Below are 24687 nucleotides of genomic sequence, written 5' to 3' on the forward strand. Positions count from 1 at the left end.
GAGTCCAATGATTTGGCAATGAGCTCTTTTGGAAGAAATTGAACTTAATCTTAAGAAAATACCATCATAATAACTTTTTTTGCGTTTGATTTTCCCCCAGCTATCCAGCAGGAGAACGTGTGTGCTCAAACATCATAAAATGGGACCTCCTTGGCAAGAGCAAATTTCAACATTGAGTGTCTTGCTGTTTGGCAAATCTTTATAGCGATTTTAGGTATCTTCTGATGTCTTCTCACCCATAACCCCTGGCTAAGAGGTCAGGGGTAGCCAATGTCCCCTCCCCTCATCTTAAAACTTCCATTGATGCATAAATTCCACCAGGCAGATGCTGTCAATAAGCTCTCAATTGACGATCTTTGTGTGTGTAGTCTGTACTCCCCATAGGATAAGCTGCTTTTCACTTTCGACAACGATTTCCTCTGTTGTTTATAATCATTGAGTTGCATGGTTTTGCATCTTCTCACAATTTATTTTCACTTCTAATGAAGCAGCACAATAATAATATAACCAATATGTTTATCATGGGCTCCTGTGGTTCATTTCTGGTGGTCTTCTAAGGAATGAAAGTACACAAGGCTACTTTTCAGCCGAATAAAATGAGTGCAGGAAAGCTATTTTAGCAGATTTGGCTCTCAGGAAAGGCCCCTTCTGTCCAGATCAAGTGGGTCCTGACTTGGGGATTGTGTGGCTGAACCTCACCAACTCCATTTTTTCAGTTCCATCTTAATTCACACAGTCCTAACCTCCCCTCTTTTCGCATGATTGAGCTTTAGCTTAATTTACAAGAAGTGAGTCCAAGCCAGATGAGTACCCTATCAACTTTTGCCCTTGCCTTCATCTGATGTGAGACCTGCAAGAGTGCTTTTGCTGATGTAAATGGTTAATGGTCATGAAACCCCTGAGGGGAGGAACCCCGATTCCAGTTGCTGCACCTGTGCTTCTGTCTTGATAGTCAGATTCTACTTCTAGCTCTGGTCCCTTTAAATTCTTTTGTACCCTTTTTGGCAGTCAGTGTGCAGTGCAGCTTCGAATGCCTCTGAATTATCTGTCGACTCTATCCTTTGTGCTTGTATGTGATTTACCCACAGTGAACTTCATAATTGCACTCCATGGCATTGCTCCCTCTGTTTTTTTTGGTCCCAAAGTTCCATCTCAGTTTGCAGGATATTATTCAGTATATGTGCCTCCCAACAGGGATGCTAAGTGCTTTTCCTGAAAGTTGGAATTATAAAGACAGAGAGCCTTGGGAGAAGAGGTCACGTAGACTAGCCCCTTTGTCTCAGAAATGAGGAAATGAAAACAAAGGGTCTGACTTGATCTTCTAAGGTGTATAAGGGCTGGAATTTTAGATGGACTCTTCTTGCTTTTTGGAAAGTGCTTTTCAACTAAGGTCAGGGGACATGAAAGGCTGGGGTTGGATGGGGAGGGACAAGAGTCTCTTGCTAACACCCGCTTTGCTAAGCACATCACTTCTTTCATTGGGCATCAGCTCAGATATCTAATACCTGTTAATGAGCTGCAGCACAGAACTTCTGGTCTGGTTCTTGTCCTGAACAGAATTCACTGTTTTATGAACCAAGTACTTTTGGTGTTTGTGGTGAGCACAGGTGCTATGAACCGAATTGGCTCCCCTCCAAAAAATTAATATGTTGGAGCCCTAACCCCAAGTGTGACTGGATCAGGAGATAGGGTATTTAGGTAATTAATTGAGATGGGAGCAGGGGCATAATTGGATAGGACTGTGGCCATATGGAAGAGGAAGAGATACCAGATCTTTCCCCTGCATGTGAGGACCCAACAAGAAGATGACCACTAGTAATACAGAAAGAGAGGTTTCTCCAGAAACTGACACTGCTAGATCTTGATTTTGGCACTTCTATCCTCCAGAACTGTGAGAAAATGAACTTCTGTTGTTTATGCCGCCTAGTCTACAGTATTTTGTTATGCCAAGCCTAGCTGATTAATATAATCAGGAATATGTAAATAGATGAGCCCAGATCACTGCCCTAAAATGACACATTTATCACTTGAAATTTATAAGAACCAATCACCTACAATCCCACCAATTAGACATGTTAGCATTTAAGTGCCTAAGCATCCATACTGTGGTGTATTAATATTCACGTATTTTCTGACTAAAGGGGATTATGCTGTTGCTATTTGCAACCTGGAGTGTTACCTTACCACTCCCTTCTAAGAGGTGACAGTCTTGAATAATCAGTGGGTTTACAGGAAGTGAAAACTATGGTCTCTGCAATAGCATAAACGTTCCTAAGCATAAAGGGGGTTGGGGGGTCACTTCTGCTCAAATATCAGGGAGGTGACACAATCACAGGTCTTAGAGTTGTTGTTCAGTTGCTAAGTTGAGTCTGATTCCTTGTGACCCACGGACAGTAGCATGGTAGGCTCCTCTGTCCTCTACTATCTCCTAGAGTATGCTCCAATTCATGTCCATTGAGTCGGTGATGCCATCTAACCATCTCCATTCTCTGCCACCTCCTTCTCCTTTTGCCTTCAACCGTTCCCAGTATCAGGGTTTTTACCAATGATTCAGCTCTTCAGATCAGGTGGCCCAAGTATTGGAACTTCAGTTTCAGCACCAGTCCTTCCAATGAACATTCAGTGTTGATTTCATTTAGGATTGACTGGTTTGATCTTACAGTCTAAAGGACTCTCAAGAGTTTTCCCCAGCAGCACAGTTCGGAAGCATCAATTCTTTGGTGCTCAGCCTTCTTTATGGTCCAAATCTAACACCTGTACATGACTACTAGAAAATCCGTAGCTTTGACTAGACTGACCTTTGCTGACAACGTGATGTCTCTACTTTATAATGCACTGGAATGCAAAAGTAAGGGCTACATGGAGTAACAGGCAAATTTGGCCTTGGAGTACAAACGAAGCAGGTCAAAGGCTAACAGAGTTTTGCCAAGAGAATGCACTGGTCATACCAATCACACTCTTCCAACAACACAAGCGAAGACTCTACACATGGACATCACCAGACGGCCAATACTAAAATCAGGTTGATTATATTCTTTGCAGTCAAAGATGGAGAAGCTGTATACAGTCGGCATAAGCAAGACTGGGAGCTGACTGTGGCTCAAATCATGAGCTCCTTATTGCCAAATTCAGACTTAAATTGAAGAAAGTAGGGAAAACCACTAGACCATTCAGGTATGACCTAAATCAAATCCCTTACAAGTATACAGTAGAAGTGAAAAATAAATTCAAGGGATTAGATCTGATAGACAGAATGCCTGAAGAACTATGAACGGAAGTTTGTGACATTGAACAGGAGGCAGGGATCAAGACCATCCCCAAGAAAATGAAACGCAAAAAGGCTAAATGGTCGTCTGACGAGGCCTTGCAAATAGCTGAGAAAAGAAGAGAAGCTAAAGGCTTCTCTTGGCAAAACTCTGTTAGCCTTTTCCATGCTTCATTTTGTACTCCAAAGCCAAACGTGCCTGTTACTCCAGGTATCTCTTGACTTCCTACTTTTGCATTCCAGTCTCCTAGGATGAAAAGGACATCTTTTGGGGGGGTTATTTCTAAAAGGTCTCGTAGATCATTATAAAACCATTCAACTTCATCTTCTTAGGCATTAGTAGTTGGAGCATAGACTGGGATGACTGTGATATCGAATGGTTTGTCTTGGAATGAACCGAGATCACTGTTGTTTTTGAAATTACACACAGGTACTGCATTTCAGACTCTTTTGTTGACTACGAGGGCTACTCCATTTAATTCAGATGACCCATAGTAGTAGATATAAGGGGCATCTGAATTAAATTCACCCATTCTTGTCCATTTTAATTCACCGATTCCTAAACGAATATGTCCACTCTTGGCATCTCCTGTTTGACCACTTACAATTTACCTAGATTCATGGACCTAACTTTTCAGGTTCCTATGCAATATTGTTTTTTGCAGCATCAGACTTTTACTTTCACCACCAGACACATCCAAAACTGGGTGTCATTTCCACTTTGGCTCAGCCTCTTCGTTCTTTCTGGAGGTATGTTTCTGCTGTTCTCCAGTAGTATATTGGATTCCCTACTGACCTGGGGGTTTCATCTTTCAGTGTAATATCTTCTTGCCTTTTCATCCTGTTCGTGGGGTTCTCAAAGGAAGAGTGCTGAAGTGGTTCGCCATTTCCTTCTCCAGTGGACCGCATTTTGTCAAACACTCCACCTTGACCATCTATCTCGGGTGGCATCATATTATATCTCTGGAAATAAAATATGCTTTCCTTCACAATGTGGAACTATTAATATTTTGTTCGAAGCAAAATTAACGCTTCCTTGAAAGTTTAAGCAGATGCACCCTTGGAAGATTGCCATTTGGCAGATGGTAGCTCACTGATGACCTCCGTTTCTTGAGTTGTTGTTTAAGTCCTTGTTGGATCCATTTCTATAATTTGGCTCATTTCTATATGATTTTACATTCTTACATGTATAAATATTTTTGCATGTATTACCAAAGATTATTGAAAAGATTGTGTTTTTAAATTATTTCACATTTATTTGTATTTCTTCTGTCCCTAAGGAGGTTTCTCAGAGAATTAGGTGAATATATATTTCCACCCATAGATGTTCACCAGTTCTAGCTTTTGGAGTATTTTTAGAATCTAAGTATTATGAAGAAAACAATATTAAACTTGGTACATGATTAAGGAGGTGGAGACATGGTCAACCCATACTCTGAGGTGGGCAACCTAATAATGGGAGTATAACAACAATTGAAGTTTTCCTCAAGGAATAAGTGGTCCACGCCCACATAAGTCTTTCCAGACTTGGGGGCCCTGTACCAGGAAGATGAGCCCCCAGAAGGCTTGGCTTTGTAGGTCAGTGAGGCTTACTTTCAGGAGAGCCAGAGGGCTGTGGGAAACAGAGACTCTACCCTTACAAGGTGCACAGAAAATCTTAACAAGCTTGGGAACCTAGGACAGAAACAGCAATTTGAAAGAAGCCTGGGTTAAACCCATCTGCTGATCTTGGAGAGGCTCCTGGAGAAGTAGAAGGCAGCTGGAGCTCACCATGGGGATATAGACATAGGTGGCAGCCATTTGGGGGAGCTGGTTCTACCACATGGACCCTGGCGCTAGAGCACCATTTTGTAATCCTCCTTCTAGCTTATTCGTGCTATAACCCAGACCTGACGAACATGCCTATCAGCACCAGTACTGGGATGCCTTAGGCCAAGCAAAAACCCAGGCAGAGATACAGACCCACCTTGAGACCCCTGAAGCCTGTAGTTACCCTGGAACCCAGCTTTGGCCATCCCAGGACCTGGCCCCACATACCAGTAGTCTAGAACCAGCTGCAGCACCAACCTCACCCATCAAGGGGTAGGCACCGTCCCATCATACTCTGGACCCGAGTCCAGCTTACCGGTGGGTTGAAACACCAGCTCCAGGACACTCAGGGCTATGCAGCCCATGTTCCCAGGACCCATCTCCATCTATCAGAGAGTTTGTGCTAGTCCTGGGAATCCCTGGGCCTCACCCTCCCCACAAGCAGGCCAAGACACAAGCTCTGTGACCCATGGGCCCTGCAGCCAGAGACCCCAGGACTCACCTCTACCTTTCAGGGTGGTACCACCACCCACCAGTGGGGAGACACCAGCCCCAGAACCATCAGAGCCATTCATCCTGCCATATCAGGACCCATCCCACAACAAAGCTGGCTGGTGCCTGCCCCAGGACCCCGAGGATAACTTGGGCTGCTCAGCCAGTGCTGAGGACTAGAATTTGGCTGTACCTACTACCTATGGGCTGAGACCAGCTTCAGGACACCCCCAGGCCATGATTCCTCCCACCAGCAAGTGAATACCGCATCTAGGACACCCAGGCCTATAGCTACACACTCCAGAGCTCCTCGGGATCATTGGAGTACAGATTTAGGATAAATGAGTCCCCTTGTCAGGGTTATTATTTATTATGTTTGTGGAATACTAGAAAAATCATTTTTTATATTCACTTACTTGGCTGCATCAGGTCTTAGTTGTGGCATGCAGGATCTAGTTCCCCAATCCGGGATTGAACCCAGGACCCCTCACTGGGAGTGCAGAGTCTCAGCCACTGGACTACCAGGGACATCCCCTAGAAAAATCTGAAGAAAGAATTAGAAAAAGTGATATGGTTCGCAGTGATATCAGGAAAAACTTCCATCAAATCAACTGCAATTAAATTTTTCTGGATGGGACCTTGACATGGTCTTAAACAAGCAGAATAGAGTTTGGGGAGTGAAAAGCTCACTGCAGCGCCATCACAGATTCAAAACGGGACTGTGGACCCATAAGAAAACTAGCGTTTTACAAAATGACATAATTTCTGTTGTGTTCATTGTTGCTGCTTCAGTATCTCAGTGTCTGGCCGTATGATATACAAATATTTTTCAGAACTTTTCTGGCATGCTGGTCAGAAATATAAACTATGTGTGAATTCCTGTGAACGAACTAGGATTTTTTTTTTTTTTTGGTGCTAGGTGTGTTTTCCATTTAGTGAATCCAATAACCAAATACAGGCATTAATAAACCGGTGCTACAACTGCACCATACGTACGGGCCATGAAGCAGAAATGCAAGGGTGAGTGACACACATGACCTCTAGGAAGGAGGGAGGGAAAATGGGGTTTGATGGTAAAGGCCTGGAGGGGAAATGAGAATATGTTGTTTTTCACTTTAGAGGGTGATTGAGGAACGCAGACACCTAAAGACTAGTCATGATCTAACAGTGTTAGCTACTGAAAATTCAAATTAGAGCAAGAGCTTTACAGCTTAAATAAGAAACTATAAGTTCCAAACTTAGGAAAATAGTGTTAATTCGACAAGCATACCCCATTCAAACTTTTTTCAACATTGTCTGTATTATAGAATACATTGTAAAGTGTGTTCATTGAAACACTTTACAGAAATAGCTGAATTTCAAAGTTCAAGAAATAATTCCTGTTTCAGCCTTTCTGGTGATCTCTAGGGTCATTATCATTTTATTTACCTCTTTTATTCGCTAACTCTCTAAGAGATAGGGTAACAATAATCCAGAATTTTTATGCGGGAAATGGTGAAAAAGTAAAGTGAAAAAACTGATAAGAAAAATCAAAGTGACCTCAATCAAACTTCTTTCAACATACCGCATATTCAGAATTATGTAATATAACATAAATGAGAAACCAAAAATAGTACAAAAATATCCGTTTACTTCTCCAGATCCCTGAATTCTGAACTTACTATTCCTATACGCTCAGATTTATCCAATTCTAATTTTTCACCTTCTATTTCTTACCACATTTAAAAGAAAATCCACTGGGGTCAGTAGATTGGCTTAACTGTGTGCAGGCTTGCAGACCCAAGTTTGGTTTGGTAACAATTTTGGTAACCCAGATTGGACAGCAACCCTGAGTGTGCATCTCATCCACGGCACATCAACATCTGTTCAATGACAAGCCCTTGGGTCTGCCTCACAGACAAAGGTACTCAAGCAGCTGCTGGATAGGATCCAAAAGCAGCCTAGATCTAGATTCAACCTTCTGTTGGACGGAGCCCTTTCCTGATAGAGCTGGATTGCAAGCTCTAGTGTATCCAAAACCTAACACGGGTTCACTGGTGAGTGGGGCTGGGTCCTGGCACAGCTGGCTGAGGAGGCCAAGGTATCTCAGAGCTGGTGCTGACCTGCTGGTGGGTGGGACTGAGGCCCAGGCTGTCCTAGGGCTACTAGCAGCTCCATGGTGGGCAGAGCTGGGTCCTGGGGCTCTGGCTGCAGGACCCTGGGTGTCCCAGGTCTAGTGCCTGTGCTCTCATGTGTGGGACAGATCCTAGGCACTCTGGTGGACAGGCTTGTGTCCAGTGGCACCTGTGGGCTCAGGGCATCATAAGGCACACTGGATGCTGGTGGATGGGCCTGTGTCTCTGCCTGGCCAGTTACCTGCTGTGAGACATTCAATCCTGGTGCCTGTAGGCTGGTGGTCAGGATCAAGGTTCGGTCCTGAGGCTTATAAGCCAGGGGGAAGATGTCAAAATGATACTTGCCAGCACCAGTGTCCATGTGGTAGAAAAAGCTTTCCAAAATTGCTTCCACCAGTATCTATGTCCCCAGAGTGAGCTCCAGTTTCTCCCTACGTCTCCAGGAGACACTCCAAGATCAGTAGGTGAGTCTGACTCGGGCTCCTTTCAAATGACTGCTTCTGGGCTTCCCTGGTGGCTCAGAGGTTAAAGCGTCTACCTGTAGTGTGGGAGACCTGGGTTCGATCCCTGGGTTGGGAAGATCCCCTGGAGAAGGAAATGGCAACCCACTCCAGTATTCTTGCCTGGAGAATCCCATGGATGGAGGAGCCTGGTGGGCTACAGTCCACAGGGTCGCAAAGATGAGTGAGTGACTTTAAACATAAACATGTCCTGTCTCTATTTTATTGATTTCTTCTCTGATCTTTATTATTTCCTTCCTTCTGCTGACCTTGGGCTTGGCTTGTTCTTTTTCTAATTCCTTTAGATGGTAGGTTAGGTTCCTTATTGGAGATGTTCCTTGGTTTTTGAGGTAGGCCTGTATGACTATAAGCTTTCCTGTTAGAACTGCTTTTGCCGCATCCCATAGGTTTTGGAAAGATGTGTGTTTATTTTCATTTGTCTCCAGGTGTTTTCTAACTTCCTCTTTGATTTCTTCACTGATCCGTTGGTTTTTTCCTATCATATTCTTTTCTCTGCATGTGTTTGTGGCTTTTTCTTTTTCTTTATGTAATTATTTTCTAATTTCATACAGTGTGGTTGCAGAAAATGCTTGGTGCAATTCCTGTTCTCTTAAGTTTGTCGAGACTTGGGTTTTCTGTGGCATAGCATGTGGTGTATTCTGGACGATGTTCCACGTGCACTTATAAAGAATGTGTGCTCTGCTGCTTTTGGATGGAATGCTGTGTTTATTACATCCAACTGGAATAACATGACATTGAAGGCCACTGCGGTCTCCTTCTATCTAAATTATCTGTCTATTGCTGTAAGTGGGATGTTAAATTTCCCTAACATTATTGTACTCTTATACATTTCTTCCAAGAAATTTTAAACAGCAGATGATACACCGCTGGATGGTGAACTGTTGTGTTAGAAAATAGATGAAAGAAATTATATAGAATACCTCATAGAAAGGTAAATGAAGTAAAAGATTAAAGAGATGCCAAGAGATTAAGAAATGGACTAAGGAGCAATTAAGTGAATCTGGTAGGCATGCCAGAAGTGGTAACCTGACTAAGTTTTAGAATAATAATATTCACAGAGAAAGAGTTGATGCTTTTCCAGAATTTAGGGAGGCTATGTTTCCATAGATTCAGGAAGCACACCTGGACACATCATAGTAAAGCTACAGACAAAGTTAGCATATAGATTATAATAGCAAACAAAAAGCCACATTGTCTACAGAGCCATGCCAAAGACTGTGACAGCAAATCTCCTTTCATAAACAAATGGTAGCCGAAAGCAAGTAGTGAGAGCCACCCACGTAATGTTGCATTCGTAGCCCAAGTATCACGATAAGGCTCTGATAGACTCGAAGATGGACCACTCAGAACACCACGACAAGGACAGACCTACTGCCAGTCCTTAGTCATAAGCCACTTCAGGTGTACCTCAGCCGCACAGAGTTGCTTTGTCCAATGCCTTGTACTTGTAGAGTTGGCCCACTTCCAAGGACTGATCAAGGAGGCGTTACAAAGATCTGACTATGTTGGGCCAGTGTGAAGTGACTTTAATGGCTCATTTTACCTTCAGAATTCAGCACGGGGTCAGAAAATAATTTTGTAGAGTCTGCATTAGATATGCATGTCTTCCTCTGCCCACAGTGGTCTTCTTCCCATCCTTTCCTTGGGCATTGAGAGTGCATAAATGTCCTGCACACTAAACACCTTATCATCCTTACAACTTAATTCAGAGAAAAAGACATTGGAGACAATGTGAAAAATCATGATATTTACACCAATAAACACTATTATTAGGGAAATTAAGTAAATACTCTTGTTTAGGCTTCAGAGACACAGCAGAACAGGCCTCTGACTTTGCTTCTGACAAACCTGGACACTGCCCTGACTACTGCTGTGGGTGTCAGCCACATCTGCTGTGAGTGTGGAAGAGAAACACAATTGATAGATAGGAAGTGGACCTTGGAATTTGTTAAGTACCTGGAGGAGGTCTGGCCAACCATTCCAGGATATAGCAACTTTCCGAACTTTGCAGAACAAAGCAAACGGTATTGGAAAAAATTAACATCATACCACAGCTGCAGTTTTGCTTACAGATTGAAGATGATAGTCAGTTTGTGGCCTGGGATTATAAGCAGGGAACCCAGAACTGCATTCTTTGAAGTCTCATCCATGGAGTGGACGGGCTACCTGGGACCTTTTCCCGATTGGGGCTCCAGATGTGCTGTGTCACGTGGCTTCCCAGAGTTGTTTAAGTCTGACTGTTGTGCAAAATCCAGTTTGGCGATATATCCTCTGCTCTATTTCTCTCTCTTTTTTAATGTTAGTATATCGCAAGTAAGTTAGATAATTCTCTAATCAATACTTGTATTGTTTATTTGTATATAATGAGTGGCTCATTTTGTTCACAAATCCTTTGAAAGTGAAAGGATGAAAGGAGATGAAAAGTGAAAACTTTTGATAAAACAACTATGGTAAAGGAACTCCTAAGAAATGTTTGTCACTTCTGGTAGGCCGAGGAGACGTATTTTCTTAGTCCATTTCTTAGGTTTCTTGACCTCCATTTAATTCTTTTTTTCTCATTATGAAGTATTTTGTAGTATTTCTTTCATCTATCTTCTAGATCATATATTCTCTCTCCATTTCTCTCTCAGCTGTTTAAAATTTCTTTACTCTTCTGTTATGATGTTCAGTACTAGAAAGCTTATTTGCTTTCTGATAATTAGCTATTTATTACTCATGTTTTATAATATCTTATCATCTATTTAAATATGTTAGGTATATTTCTTATACTTCATATCTGATTATTAGTCTTTACAGGTTTCCGTCTTGGTTTATTGTTTATACTGATGCTGTCATTTTGGAGGGGGAAGTTGTATTTGTTTCAGTTCAGTTCAGTTCAGTCGCTGAGTCCTGTCCGACTCTTTGCGACCGCGGGGCTTTAATTGTAGGAATACTTGTAGAAGCCTCAATTAGGGTTAAGCTCCTCTAGACACAATTAGATTGGCATTTGCCATACATGTGCAAACAGAGATTACTTGGGCCATGCTGATAGTATTACTGAGAATACCAAAGCTACCTCAGGGCACTCTTTTGGTTACAAATTCTTTAGCAACATTTTATTCCTCACCCATAGCTAAGGACAAAAATTAGAATTTTCTTTGGTCCTTCCTTTCTTATGAGAAAGAAAGTCCAGTTTTTCCACTATGGGTATAGTCAATTAATCATTTAGAATTATGTGTGTGTCGGCTGTCTATTGATTTGAGCCACTTTTCAAGCACATCTGAGTATTTAAAATCCTGTTTAACATAACTTGCTATATTACAATTTATAATGGGAAGATTTTAAATTTTTTAACACAATTTCCAAATGTTAAAAGTAAATATCTGTTAAAAATATGAACCATCCTAAGACCACTCAGTGATAAGCACCTGATACCTAAGCTGCACTGCAAAGTTCCAGGCAACCTTCACACACACACCTGGTGCTGAAAGGGGCCTCTTTTCTTGTGGGGAGGTCTAGCAGGACAGACTAACCCTTTCCATGGTAGCTCTATGTCCTCAAACAGCAAGGCAGAAGGACATTCCTTCTTAAACCTGAGGCTGGTAAGTTGCCTAATACAATTTCCACCATTTTTACTCATTGCTCAAAATAACCAAAGGCTTCATCAGCTCAAGAGGACGGGGAAACAGACAAGACTTCTTATTGGAAGGAGTACTCAGGGACGAGCAATATTCCTGAATCTAATAGCCACTGAAATCAAAGTCAAGCTTCTTGAGATATTTTTGGGTGTCACACACAGGGTAAGGCTATAGAAATAAGTGTTTTGTTCACTATACTATGGTGATTTCTTTGGATTGGTTTACTTTACTTACTACTAGGAGAGGGACACCTACTATTTAGTGGAATCTTACACTGCATGCCACAGCTTTCACACTAAAGTGAACTGAAATTTCTAACCATTATAGACATCCTCTCCCACTTGTAGGGCCATTTATGTAGACAAAGAAACACGCAGGTAGACAGCAAGGAGAATGTAAGTACAGATTTCTTGGTGAAAGGAACTCAGACAGACCTGGCCTGAATAACTAGTTTTTCTGATTTAGGAACACAGAGTTTTCTCATATACCTCATGGCCCTCTTCTTTTTGGGTCCTCTAGCATCTGATATTTATTTGTAATCCGCCTTCTCAATTGTGAAAAGTGCATATCCACAGAGCCATAAATTGGGCAGTTTTGAGGAAAAAAATCAGGGAGAGGGAAAAGCATAAAAAGCTGCCCTTGCATGATGTTGGAGTTTGGTTAAGGGAAACACTTTATTATATGTTTTTCACTTGAATTATTTTCCACAGGGAGATTTGAGATCATTGGAGGTTATTCTTTTATATCGTGATATTTCCTACCAAGCAGGCTCATCAAGAGAAGCATGGTTTCTGTAATCCTCTGATAGAATCACTCAAAGGCAAAACCATGCATAATAATGGATCAGACACTGAAGTGAGATTCAGGAAATTACCTGGATCCTGGTGTCAGTTCTAATTCAGTAGCTATGTGGCTCTGGGTAATGCTCGTCACCTACCAGAATATGGTAAAGGACTCGAGTTTTCAGACAGTTATATTACACGGATATATTACATAAGCCAGTCGATCTACTTCCACAAGTACACTAACCTTGCATGTTACTCCTACTTAAAACAAACTTCCCTCAGGTGCATGACAAAATACCTGCTCAAGCATCAGGCTCACCACGCTATATGACTTCTGCTTATCTTCACTTCTCAAAGATTGATGAATTTCACAATGCCTCTGTATAGAGGAATACTGCAGTTATTTCTGCAATATTTTGAACTGAACAAGTTTCAGCTCTCATTTATGTTTTACAATAAATTCTATCATACAGATTATGTGGAAAAACATTTGAACTCTTTCCTTAGGGTTGAAACTTATAGTTTGTTATTTAAGTAGTAAAACCCTTGTCCTAATTTGTGCTTGCAGTAGCCAGCACCACTAGGTCATGATTATTCTTTAGGTGCCTGTTTTCTTCAATCACCCTGTGAAGTGAGCAATTATATATGCTCATTTCCCCTCTTGGTCTTCAGCATTGAACCCCATTTCTCTCCCTCCTTCCTAGGTGTCAAGTGCCAATCACCCATGCACTTCTGTCTTCATGGACTACATGATGCAGTTGTAAAACCGGTTTCCTAATGCCTGTATTTGATTATTGGATTCACTAAATGTGAAACACACCTAGACCAATAAAAATATGCTAGTGGGTTAGGTTTGCTGACAGGAATTCTCACATAATAACAGTGTATAAGAACTGAGTGGAAAAACATTTGTATGTCATATGGGTAAGCACTGGGATATTGAAAGCAGCAACAATGAGCACAATAGAAATGAAATGATTCTGTGAAATAATGTCTTTTTCCCATGGGCCCACAGTTCTCTTTTCAAAAATGCAATGGCTCTGAAATGAGCTTTTCATTTCCAAAATTACATTCAGGTTGTCTACAATCATCTCACGGTCCCACCTAGAGATATTTTCTTGCCATTGCTTTGGTGGAAGAATTTCCTGGTCTCCTTGGGAATCACATTCTTTTTTAAAAGTTCTCTCCTAAGATTTCTCTACTTTTCCACAAAATGCTAAATAATGTTCTTGATAATTGGACTCACGTTTCCTAAATATTTACTGCAGTGACCAAAGAGAGCCCTGGAGGTATAACAGCCCATCAGAGTTCTTCTGTATTGGACCAAAAGATACAGACCTTCATTGCCCCTTCTTGAAAAGGCACTGTCCACTTCATACCTGTACTACTCAGGGAGGCTCTCTCTAGTACCTTGCCACAGGACCCAAATTCTTTTTCTTTATCTCATGAGGTTCTGCCAGTTTAAAGAAAGCTTTTTGTTTTTTCTGTCATGTACAGCCCTGTCCTTTTCCTGAAGGGCTCAGGAAAAGTTGGATTTCATGGAGTATCAGAATTTCATGTCAATGTTTGGCTGAGAGTGGTGTATTTACAGGTTCTTATATCCTGCTACTGCTGCTGCTAAGTCGTGTCAGGCGTGTCCGACTCTGTGCCACCCCACAGACGGCAGCCCACTAGGCTCCTCTGTCCCTGGGATTCTCCAGGCAAGAGTCCTGGAGCGGGTTGCCATTTCCTTCTCCAGTGCATGAAAGTGAAAAGTGAAAGTGAAGCCGCTCAGTCGTGTCCGACTCTTCGCGACCCATGGACTGCAGCCTACCAGCTCCTCCGTCCATGAGATTTCCCAGGCAAGAGCACTGGAGTGGGGTGCCATTGCCTTCTCCTCTTATATCCTACCCAATAGGAAATAATTACAACGGTAGGTGTACAGAATCCTTTGTAACAATTGAAAATGACACACTATCTTCCCGCTCACAGAGAGAAAAAGAAATAAAATACTAAAATGAAATTACTAAACATTCACCGAATTGTGAAAATGACTGTGGTGGGGCCACCTTGTTTCTCATAAGTGGTCACCAGTGTTCTCTTAATAAGATGGAAGAGGCAGGAAATACTCCCATGTTTAGTTCAAAATACATATCTCCTATGGGTTGAATTTGTGCCTCTAAGATTAATGTATCTATGCCATAAACACTCATATTGGTATGTGATCATATTTGGAGATGAGTATTTACCAAGTAAACAAGTTCAAATATGTTCATTAGAGTAGGTCTTAATCTAAAGGAGTTATATCCATATAATAAGGGAAAATCAGACATAAGACACATACACATAGGAAAGAAAATGTGGACAGGTATAGGGGGATTTCGGTTATCTGCAGGCCAAGGAGAGGCTTCACACCTTGCATAAGATCAACTCAGATGAAACCTTGATTTGGACTTAGAACCTCCACAAGTATGAGACAGTAAATGAATGCTGTTTTAGTGACCTAATCACTAGCATTTTGTACAGGAGCTCTAGAATACTTGAGAAAGAGTTGAAAGTGTTAATCGCTCAGTCACGTTCGACTCTTTGTGACTCCATGGATTGTAGCCTACCAGGCTCCTCTGTCCATGGAATTTTCCACTCAAGAATACCGGAGGGGGTTTCCATTTCCTACTCCAGGGAATCTTCCAGACCCAGGGATTAAACCTAGGTCTCCTGCATTGTGGTGGATTCTTTACTACCAGGCCATTTCCTAATACTTATATATAAATGACCTTGATTAGTTTTATAAGACCAACTATAAAGTAGATAATCGTGCTTGTTACCCTATTTGTCAAAGTAGATAAATAATCAAACTTGTTGCCTGCTGTCACCAGACCTGAACACCCCAGGAAGACAGTTATTGGTTCAGTCAGGAAAACCTCACTGTAGAGTGGTTCAGTGACTGTGGCTACCAGTTTGAGTCCCTCCTTGGGTGACATGGAGTCAACATGAACTTTTTAGCTTCTCTGACTGGATGAATGCTCTCACCATCCCTATAACGTTAAGTTGCAAATCATGAAGGTTTTCCACTTCAAAAACAAAAGAATGAGGGCTGAAAAAGAATGACATTAGATCATCTGAACGAGTTAGGGTAGAAACTTGTGATTCTAGGAAGTGTGAAATGGGTTTTTTTTCCCCTGAATTTTCTGTTGCATGTAACTTCTATGCTGTGTCGGAGTCCTTTTTTTATGTGAATCCATAAACAGTGGTACTGTTGAGAAGGTTTCTGAATGGAGTATGCCTATCCTATCAACACCGTCATTTGTGAGTTGAGACCGGCAATTGTTATTTAAGCCATGAAGCCATTTCCCTTATTTCGCTTTTACAGTGAACCACAACATTGCAAGGTGATTGCTCACTGGGCTCTCTTATTTCCTCAATCATCAACTGAAGTGAATAATTACTAGTGTTCCTCCTCCTTCCAATCTTCAACATCAAACTCTGTTTTTCCCAACTCCATCCTAGATTTCCTGTGTATCAGAGACTTTTGAGGTCTCAGTTATCCCCTCAAAACGCAATTGTGGTTATTTTCAGTGTTGTTGTTTTTTTTTTTTTTCGTATAACTGATGTGTTCATTTAATTTCTGAATTTACAAATGTGAAAGAAACACAGCTCATTAAAATATCTAATGGATTCTTAAAATACAATATATGTATTATATTTAGGTCTTTAGTCAATTTTAAGTTTATTTTTGTATATGCTGCTAGAGAATGTTCTAATTTTACTTTATTGAATGTAGTTATCCAGTTATCCAAGCACCACTTATTGAAGAGACTGTTTTCTCTCCATTTGTACATTCTTGCCTTTTTAAATTGTAGATTAATTGATCATGGACTGCAGGGATATCCAACCAGTCAATCCTAAAGGAAATCAGTCCTGAATATTCATTGGAAGGACTGATGCTGAAGCTGAAACTCCAATACTTTTGACATGATGTGAAGAACTGACTCCTTGGAAAAGACCCTGGTGCTGGGAAAGATTGAAGGCAGGAGAGAAAGGGACGACAGAGGATGAAATGGTTGGATGGCATCACCGACTTGATGGACATGAGTTTGAGTAAGTTCTGAGAGTTGGTGATGGACAGGCAAGCCTGGCATGCTGTAGTCCATGGGGTCACACATGACTGAGAGACTGAACTGAACTGAATTGACCACAAGCCCATAGGTTTACTTCTGGGCTCTCCTGTTCTACGGATCCATGTGTCTATTTTTGTGCCAGTATTACACTGATTGGATTACTGTAGTTTTCTGTTATAGTCTGAAATCAGGGAACCTGATTCCTCTAGTTCTGGCCTTCTTCCTTAAGATTGTTTTGGCATTTCAGGGTCTTTCATCTTTCCATACAAAATTTAAATTTGTTTGTTTTAGTTCTGTGGAAAATGCCCTGGTATTTTCATAGGAATTGCATTGAATATGTGGATTGCCTTTGACAGCATGGTTTTTTAAAGAATATCAATTCTTCCAATCCATAAACAAGGTAGGCCTTTCCCTCTGTTTGTATTAGCTTCAATTTCTTTGATCAGGGTCTTATTCTTTCTAAGTACAGGTCTTTCACCACCTTAGGTACGTTTATTCCTAGCTGTTTTATCTCTCTCTCTTTTTATTCTTTTTCTCTCACTCTGGTGGTTTTTCAGCAATAAGAGTGATCATTTTTTGAGAAATAACCACTATAAATCATTAATCAATTCCAGATTGTGTGGTATTTGGGGGACCTAAATAATGTTTAAGAAAACAATTTAAAATTTGCAAAATGTTAAATAGTCTTAGTAAGTATTCCTATTTCCGTTTGTGTTCTGTATTTGGCAAATGGGATTTTGCCATTCTCTTCATAGTGATCATTGGCTTTGATAAGTTTTGGAGATAATAGCTGGTCAACTAATTGCTATGATTTTCAGGAGCACTCTGCTGAGGAAGTCAGGAGTTTCTGCTCATGGGACTGTAGGTCAATCAGAAGGAAAAGATTCTGTGTTGGAGTAAAATGTCTACCAAGTGACCTGAGTCACTCTGATGTCTGAAAGAGTTTGAGTTATGGAGGTCAGTCAGACTCTTTCAGGAAGCTCTAAGTGATTATTACATTTTTCAACTTAGATGGCTTTGGTGACATCTTTGAAACTTCTCATGCATCAATAGTAGACATAAATCAGCTGAGGTGAATAGATGACTGTCTCCTTCATGGGGCAGTGTTCAAAGATTTTTCTGGTGGAAGTCACGCAAAGTTTAAAGGTACCACTGAGTTTGACTGACTGTGTGGTTAAACTTGGGGGAGGGGCGGTGGGAGTTGGGGGTGGAGCATCCAGTGTCACGTGACATGGGCTGCCATAGTAACAGGCCTCCTGTCTTGCATTTTATCCAATCAGATATGGACAGTGTTTGTGACTTCAGAGAGAGCAGGGCTTATAAACTCCGCAAACTGCCTTCAACCCCCGCATGTCCTTTCCTCTGAGTAGTGGGGACTGGTGGCTCCGACATGGCTCAACCATCCTCTGACAACTCTGAGGAAGACCCTGGCACCAACGAAGCCGGAACCTCCAAAACAGAGCCCTCTGAAACGGAGCCCTCTGAAACAGAGACCTCAGAATCGGAGCCCTCCGAACCGGAGCCCTATGACGCTAAGCCAAAGAAGGCGAAACGGAAGACAGCTAAGGGCCGCCGCCACCGCCGCCGCTGCCATCAGGACAACTTTGCAAGCTTCGCCACCTATTTCCGCAGGGTGCTGAAGCAAGTGCACACAGGCCTGAGTCTCTCTCACGAGGCCATGAACGTCATGCATTCGTTCGTGAAGCATATGTTTGAGCAGATCGCCGAAGAGGCCGGGAGCCTGGCCCACTCCAGCAAGCACTGCACCATCACGAGTGGAGAGATCCAGAGAGCCGTGCGTCTTCTCTTGCCTGGGGAGATCGGCAAGCACGCAGTGTCCGAGGCCACCAAGTCGGTCATCAGATACAACACCCGCAGATGAACTGCCTCATGACCACCGCAGCATCGCAAACCAAAGACTCTTATCAGAACCACTCGAAGGGAAAAGACCTGTAGTGATAAAGAGCCACGTCCATCCACTCTGGGTTCTTTACGTATGCCCTACTTTCCATCTTTAAAACATTTCCATCCAAAGGAAAACGTTAAAAACCTCATCAAGTTTGCTTCAATAACAGTTGGTTGTGCCATTTGTTCGATGGAAAACCGTGTACTATTTTCTTAACGTATTGCAACTCGTCACTTTTCTAAATGGTTATTTCTATTCGTGGTTTCTCAGTCAGCGATTTTAAGGATCTTTATGGTCAAAATTCTATCCCTAAAAGTTTCATTGGCCTTTTTCATTTTCATTCTCCCACCTATATTTAGGTATCATCCAGGGATTTTTATATGGGGTATGCTGCTGCTGCTACTGCTGCTAAGTCGCTTCAGTCGTGTCCGACTCTGTGCGACCCCACAGACGGCAGCCCACCAGGCTCCCCCATCCCTGGGATTCTCCAGGCAAGAACACTGGAGTGGGTTGCCGTTTCCTTCTCCAGTGCATGAAAGTGAAAAGTGAAAGTGAAGTCGCTCAGTCGTGTCCAACTCTTAGGGATCCCATGGACCGCAGCCCAGGCTCCTCCGTCCATTGGATTTGCAACCAATAAAGAGCAGTGTGTGCTTCCCAGGCGGCTCAGCGGTAAAGAATCTGCCTACAATGCAGGAGTTGCAGGAATGGCAGGTTCGATCCCTGGGTCAGAAAGATCCCCTGGAAGAGGGCCTGGCAACCCACTCCAGTATTCTTGCCTGGAAAATCCCACGGACAGAGGAGCCTGGTGGGCTACAATCCATAGGGTCTGAATGAGTCAGAAACGACTCCAACGACCTAGCATGCTGGCATCCATTTCTTGGGGCTTCGCAGTTGGCATCAGTGGTGAAAAAAAAAAAAAACCTACCTGCAGTGCAGGAGACACAGGAGCCCCGGGTTTGATCCCTAGGTGGAGAAGGTTCCCCGGAGGAGGGCATGGAAACCCACTCCAGTATTCTTGCATGGATAAGCCCCATGAACAGAGGACCCTAGTGGGCTACAGTCCATGGGGTCGCAAAGAGTCCGACATGACTCAAGAGGCTTAGCACATACAGATGCATCCATTTCTTGTTGTGGGACATGTCTCTAGCTCTTTGCATCAGTAAAAGAGGAGGATGTTCAGCAATTAAGAGAAATAGGATGACTCCTTCTTCTACCTCAAGTATTTGACTGCTAATGCTTAAGAAAATACTTACTGAATTTAATGTCCATTGTGTTTTCTTCTTGGTGCATTGACTTTTTTTTCCCTATAGGTATATTGCTGAATCTCAAAGTAGTTGGTGATTTTCCTATTCCTTTTTTTAAAAGATTGATTTCAAGCTTACTACATCCTTGGAGAGAGAGAAAGCACTCTGCGATTTCAGTCCTTTGTAATTTAGTATGGTTTTCATTAGAACTTAATATTTCATTTTATTTTATACTACTCATGTTGAACTTTAAAATAAGCAACAAGGATATGCTATACAGCTCAGAGAAGTACAGCAATTATTTATAATAAATGTGAACAGAGTATTATATATAAAACAATTGAATCACTAAGTTGTAAACCTGAACAAATAGAATATTGTAACTCACAAATACATCCATAAAAATTTTTAAGTTAAAACAAACTCATCAGTACGACAGGATTTGGATGTGGAAATCTGTGAAGGATGTCACTCTCAGCCAAACAATGAGAGAAAAGCTAGGAGGAAATACAAAATTCCAACCTTTCCTTGATCCCAGTTATAGCGTCTTCTCTAGGTCTTTCATGATAGAGTTTTTATAAGTTCTAAATTATTTTCCTAGTATTTTAATTTCCCATTTTATTCTCCTTCTCCCAATGTGTATTATGGAATTCTTCAGAAGCATTTCATGTGTGATATGCAGTAGGTAAAGTGAAGAAACTGATATACCCATCCACCACCTCTAGTATACTTGTCCCACATATCCCAGTTTATTTATTTATGTCCTTGTTAATCAAACATTTAAATATATGAATGGGGGTGGATATATAGTACAGAAATGGCAAAACAAAAATTTCACACACATTTCAATTTTGTAATTCCCTAGGTTTTGAAATTGTTTTAGAAATTCATACAGATGTATCTAATCAGTTATTTTCTAGCAGAGAATCTTTTGATCTTTAAAACACAAACTTTCATGACCTGCAATTTTATATCCATTAGAGGGAGTCCAGAGAAAACATTTCAAGCATCTGTCTCCACTGGTACCCCCAATGGGGGACTGGCAGCCTGTGAGCCACAGCTGTTGACTCAAAGTGTGGTTGAGTGACCAGAGCTCAAGGGATAATAGCCTTTCTATGAAAATCAGACGGGAGATTAATGGGGAAGGAACTGTGGTACTGTGCCAGTTCACTAAGACACTGCTATCATGCTTTGTGTGTTTTGTGTTTGTAAATACAGAAATGCAATAGGATCAGTTTGGAAAAATGTTACAGATGCAGCATAATTGGTCTAGAGAGTGAAGACTGGGAGCGTAAGGGAGGACAACACATAAGAAATCTAGAAAGAAGAAAAGAAAATTGGAATTTTGTTATTGTTGTTGAAGGTGGAAGGGGGAGTAGCGATCCTGATTATACCCTTTAGTGGGCCCTTTTGGAAAGAAGGGCAGCTAGTGCCCACACCCAATGGTGTGGTTTACTGTGAAGAGGAAATGAGGGAAAACCTTCACTGCTTAATCAACAAATTATAATTATCAATGCATCGAAAATAGTATCGATAGGTCAACTATACCTCACTGAAACTCTTTTCTCCATTACCTGTGTTATGCAATTCATTTGAAGTGTGGATTCAAACACAGCGAATGAATAACTAAATCATTGTAAGGGAAAAAATATTACAGATTCTAATCTACTTGGAAAAATCTTATTCTAACTGAATGGTCTACTCTAACTTGTTCAGGTGTACTGCCTCTTTTCTTGTCCAGGCTTTACTCTTCAAGTTTTGAAAATGACAACCTTAGTGATATTACCCTCTGAGGGTGGGACGTCCAGTCAGAGAAGTGCGACGGCCACTCTGCTCTGAATTAGCCAATCAGGGATCAGCCTGTGTGAGCCACAGCCATTGTTCAAAATGTTCATTGTCCGAAGCTCAAGCCAGTTTTCCCGCGTCCATGGAGTACATCCCTTCCTGGATGTTCAGCTTTGGTAACAGGGATGGTATCCGGTGCCATTCTGTGCCTGTACTGTCTTTGCTGAATTGCTTGAATGAGTCTAATTGTGGTGATTTAATAATATCATATTAGTTACCTGGGCTAATGTACAAAATGCCTGAGATTGGTTTACTTGAACTGCACATAATTAAGGTCTCACATTTCTGCAGGTGAGAAGTCCAAATCAAGATGACAGCTGATTTGGTTCCTTCAGAGTGGTATGAAGGAAGCATCTGTTCCAGTCTTCTCACCTTTTCTTGTCAAAGTGGCAAAGAGACCCCTACATTTGTTCAGTTTCCTTCCTATGTGAGAGTCTCTGTGTCCACGTTTCCTCTTTTTACATAGCTACAGGTCATTTTGGATTAGGGGGCACCCTAATGAATACAGCTGAACTTCATTCCTCTAGGATAGATTGTATCTCCATAAACAACCACATGTCAGGTACTAGTGTTGAGGCCATCAGCATAGGATTTTAGGGAGAATGAGTACAACTCATATAAGACATGAATTTTGAGTTATAAGTAGGCATATCTCCTCACGCTTCCATTGTATTAAGAGCACATTGGTGTTTTTCACACATAAATAGTGGTTTGATGCTTACTGCGTGGTGTAGTTACAGTTTCTTAATTCTTCTAACCCATGCAAGTGTAGAATGTTGATGGAAAGTCTTACTTAAAAGGATTAATTTTGATAAATCAAGGCTTTCAAATCAATTGCAACTGTGATAAACTTGAATTTTTCATAATATATGTCATTTACTGATGGTTGCATTGTAAATTATTTCAGAATTTAGTGAATTAAAGCAGCAATTATTTATTACTTCTCATGTATCTGTGGGCTGGCCAAATGCTTCTGTTGATCTGTCTGGTGTGTATCAGTATTCTATTTGTAGCTCCCTCTTTTTTTCATGGTTCCCAGTACACTTTATATCACATTGCTTCAAAATTAGCAGTGTACACATAGGACTTTTCTCTGTTTGGTAAAATTGCTGTTTGGTTATAAGCAATGTTTTGTAGATACTCCTATAACAATAATAAAGAAGAGAACAGTAGTGACTACTGCTGAGCTCACTTGCTCAGTTGTGTCCAAATCTTGGCAACCCTATGGACTGTAGCCTGCCAGGCTCCTCTGCCCATTGAATTTTCCAGGCAAGAATACTGCAGTGGGTTGCCATTTCCTTCTCCAACACTAATGACTACTTAAGAGAAAATAAGGTGACTGCTCTCATGTGATTTTCCTCAACTATTTGAAGATTGAATAGTTGTATTTACTTTTAAAAAGTTTCTCACTGTCCATCTCGGTAATGACGGGAGATACACTTTCAATTCCGTCCTTATAAATGCTTTAAAATGTTAATTATCGTTTGCTTTAAACACTAATTATTTCTGTTATGTTTGGTATCCATTTTTCTGCTTGTAAAATAAGTTTTAAATCTCCCTATTGATTAGAATGTTTAAACATCAAAAGGATGTCATTCAGTCGAATGATGTCACTCAGTGAGACAAATGATGGATAACCTACAGAAATCAAAACTTTTCTTCAAGCCTTGAGAAAAGGGACAAGGGACAGCACTGTCCTGAAAGGACAAAACAGCAAGTCTTTAAATTTAAGAAATCCACAAACTCAGGAGTAAGACTTGGGCAAGGCTGGATACTAGAGAGAGCTTAACTACTCTGAGTTGTGTGTCTATGAAGGGGGCCATTTCCTGATTAAGGAGGGCTCTAAAGGCCTTTTTTCTTTGGTGCAGTGTAGAACTCTGTTCTGCTGTTACTTCTCAAAACTGTCTTGGGGCCATTATGACAGATGAGCCACTGGAATAGTAAGATAACTTATATGCTTGAATTTTACATGAATCTTATGAAAACATTCCAAAACATTGACTTCCAAGGAGGCTAGGGAAAACTACCACCAAAGGACCTGCAGGTAAATACCTCTTTGCCTCAGGGTGGTCTTATACACCTGGAACAAAATTTTGGATGAGAGGAACTCTTGGTAAAGCTCAAGGATGACTGAAACACAGGAAATCTTAAAAAAGGAGTAAGACAGTGGGGATTGATGCTGAAGAGACTAAGGCCAAATAAGCACATATGTTAACTGACTTCAGTAGGTGATCAAGGAGAAAGGGCACCTCCTGTACAATCATAATTTATACTGAGGTTTGCTGACATGACAACATATGGGAAAAGTTTATGTTTAATAACACATGATGAGTAAGAACTTGGAGAAAATAGTATTAATAGGATAAACATACCCCATTCAAACCTTGCTGACATTATTTGTATCATAGAAATCATTTGAAAATATAAACAAGGTCCCAAACACAGTGCTAAAATAATTAAAGCAAAATGTTCCAGAAGCAATGTTTCCAAAGTGGAAGAAACAGAAGTTATTTTTCTGACTGGTTCAGATCAATCTTTTTTTTTTTTTTCCCTGAAGAGTACATCCTCCCATTTTGGAAAATTGGAAGCCTTCATGACTTGCACCTCTGCATTGTGAGGATGCTGGAAGCTTCCAATCAGAGTAGCTCAAGTACCACTTGGTACTGGCTCAGCCAATGAAAAGCCTGCAAATCCTGAGGCACAACCCTGGACTCAAAATGTGAACACTGTCTTGAGCTGAAGCAACAGGAGGCGTACTAACATCTGCAGCCTTTGAGATTGAGGTAGGCAAGGGGTGTTGTTCCTTGTCATTGGGCCAAACTGTTATAGTGTGACACAGGATACACCAATCACAGCCTTCTTGGGAGTTTGGCCTTTGGAGATTATGGAGTATGTTGGTATAGTTCACTCCCTGTGGTTTGCTTCTTGGCTGCTGTTTAAACATGGTGGTTTAATGATATGAATTCAGAGACTGTCCTGGATATGTCTTTTG

General features: G+C 41.3%; 1 protein-coding gene across 1 annotated transcript; it reads left to right on the top strand.

The window, feature by feature from the left end:
* Nucleotides 1–18009: 18009 nt before the first annotated feature.
* LOC113886760 (histone H2B 1/2-like) lies at nucleotides 18010–18803 on the top strand. Its single transcript, XM_027533203.1, has one exon. The coding sequence runs from the start codon at nucleotides 18091–18093 to the stop codon at nucleotides 18580–18582; it is 492 nt and encodes a 163-aa protein (XP_027389004.1). The 5' UTR covers nucleotides 18010–18090; the 3' UTR covers nucleotides 18583–18803.
* The last annotated feature ends 5884 nt before the right edge of the window (nucleotides 18804–24687 follow it).

This window comes from Bos indicus x Bos taurus, chromosome X (genome assembly GCF_003369695.1).
Source record: "Bos indicus x Bos taurus breed Angus x Brahman F1 hybrid chromosome X, Bos_hybrid_MaternalHap_v2.0, whole genome shotgun sequence".
In the NCBI taxonomy this organism is placed as follows: domain Eukaryota; kingdom Metazoa; phylum Chordata; class Mammalia; order Artiodactyla; family Bovidae; genus Bos; species Bos indicus x Bos taurus.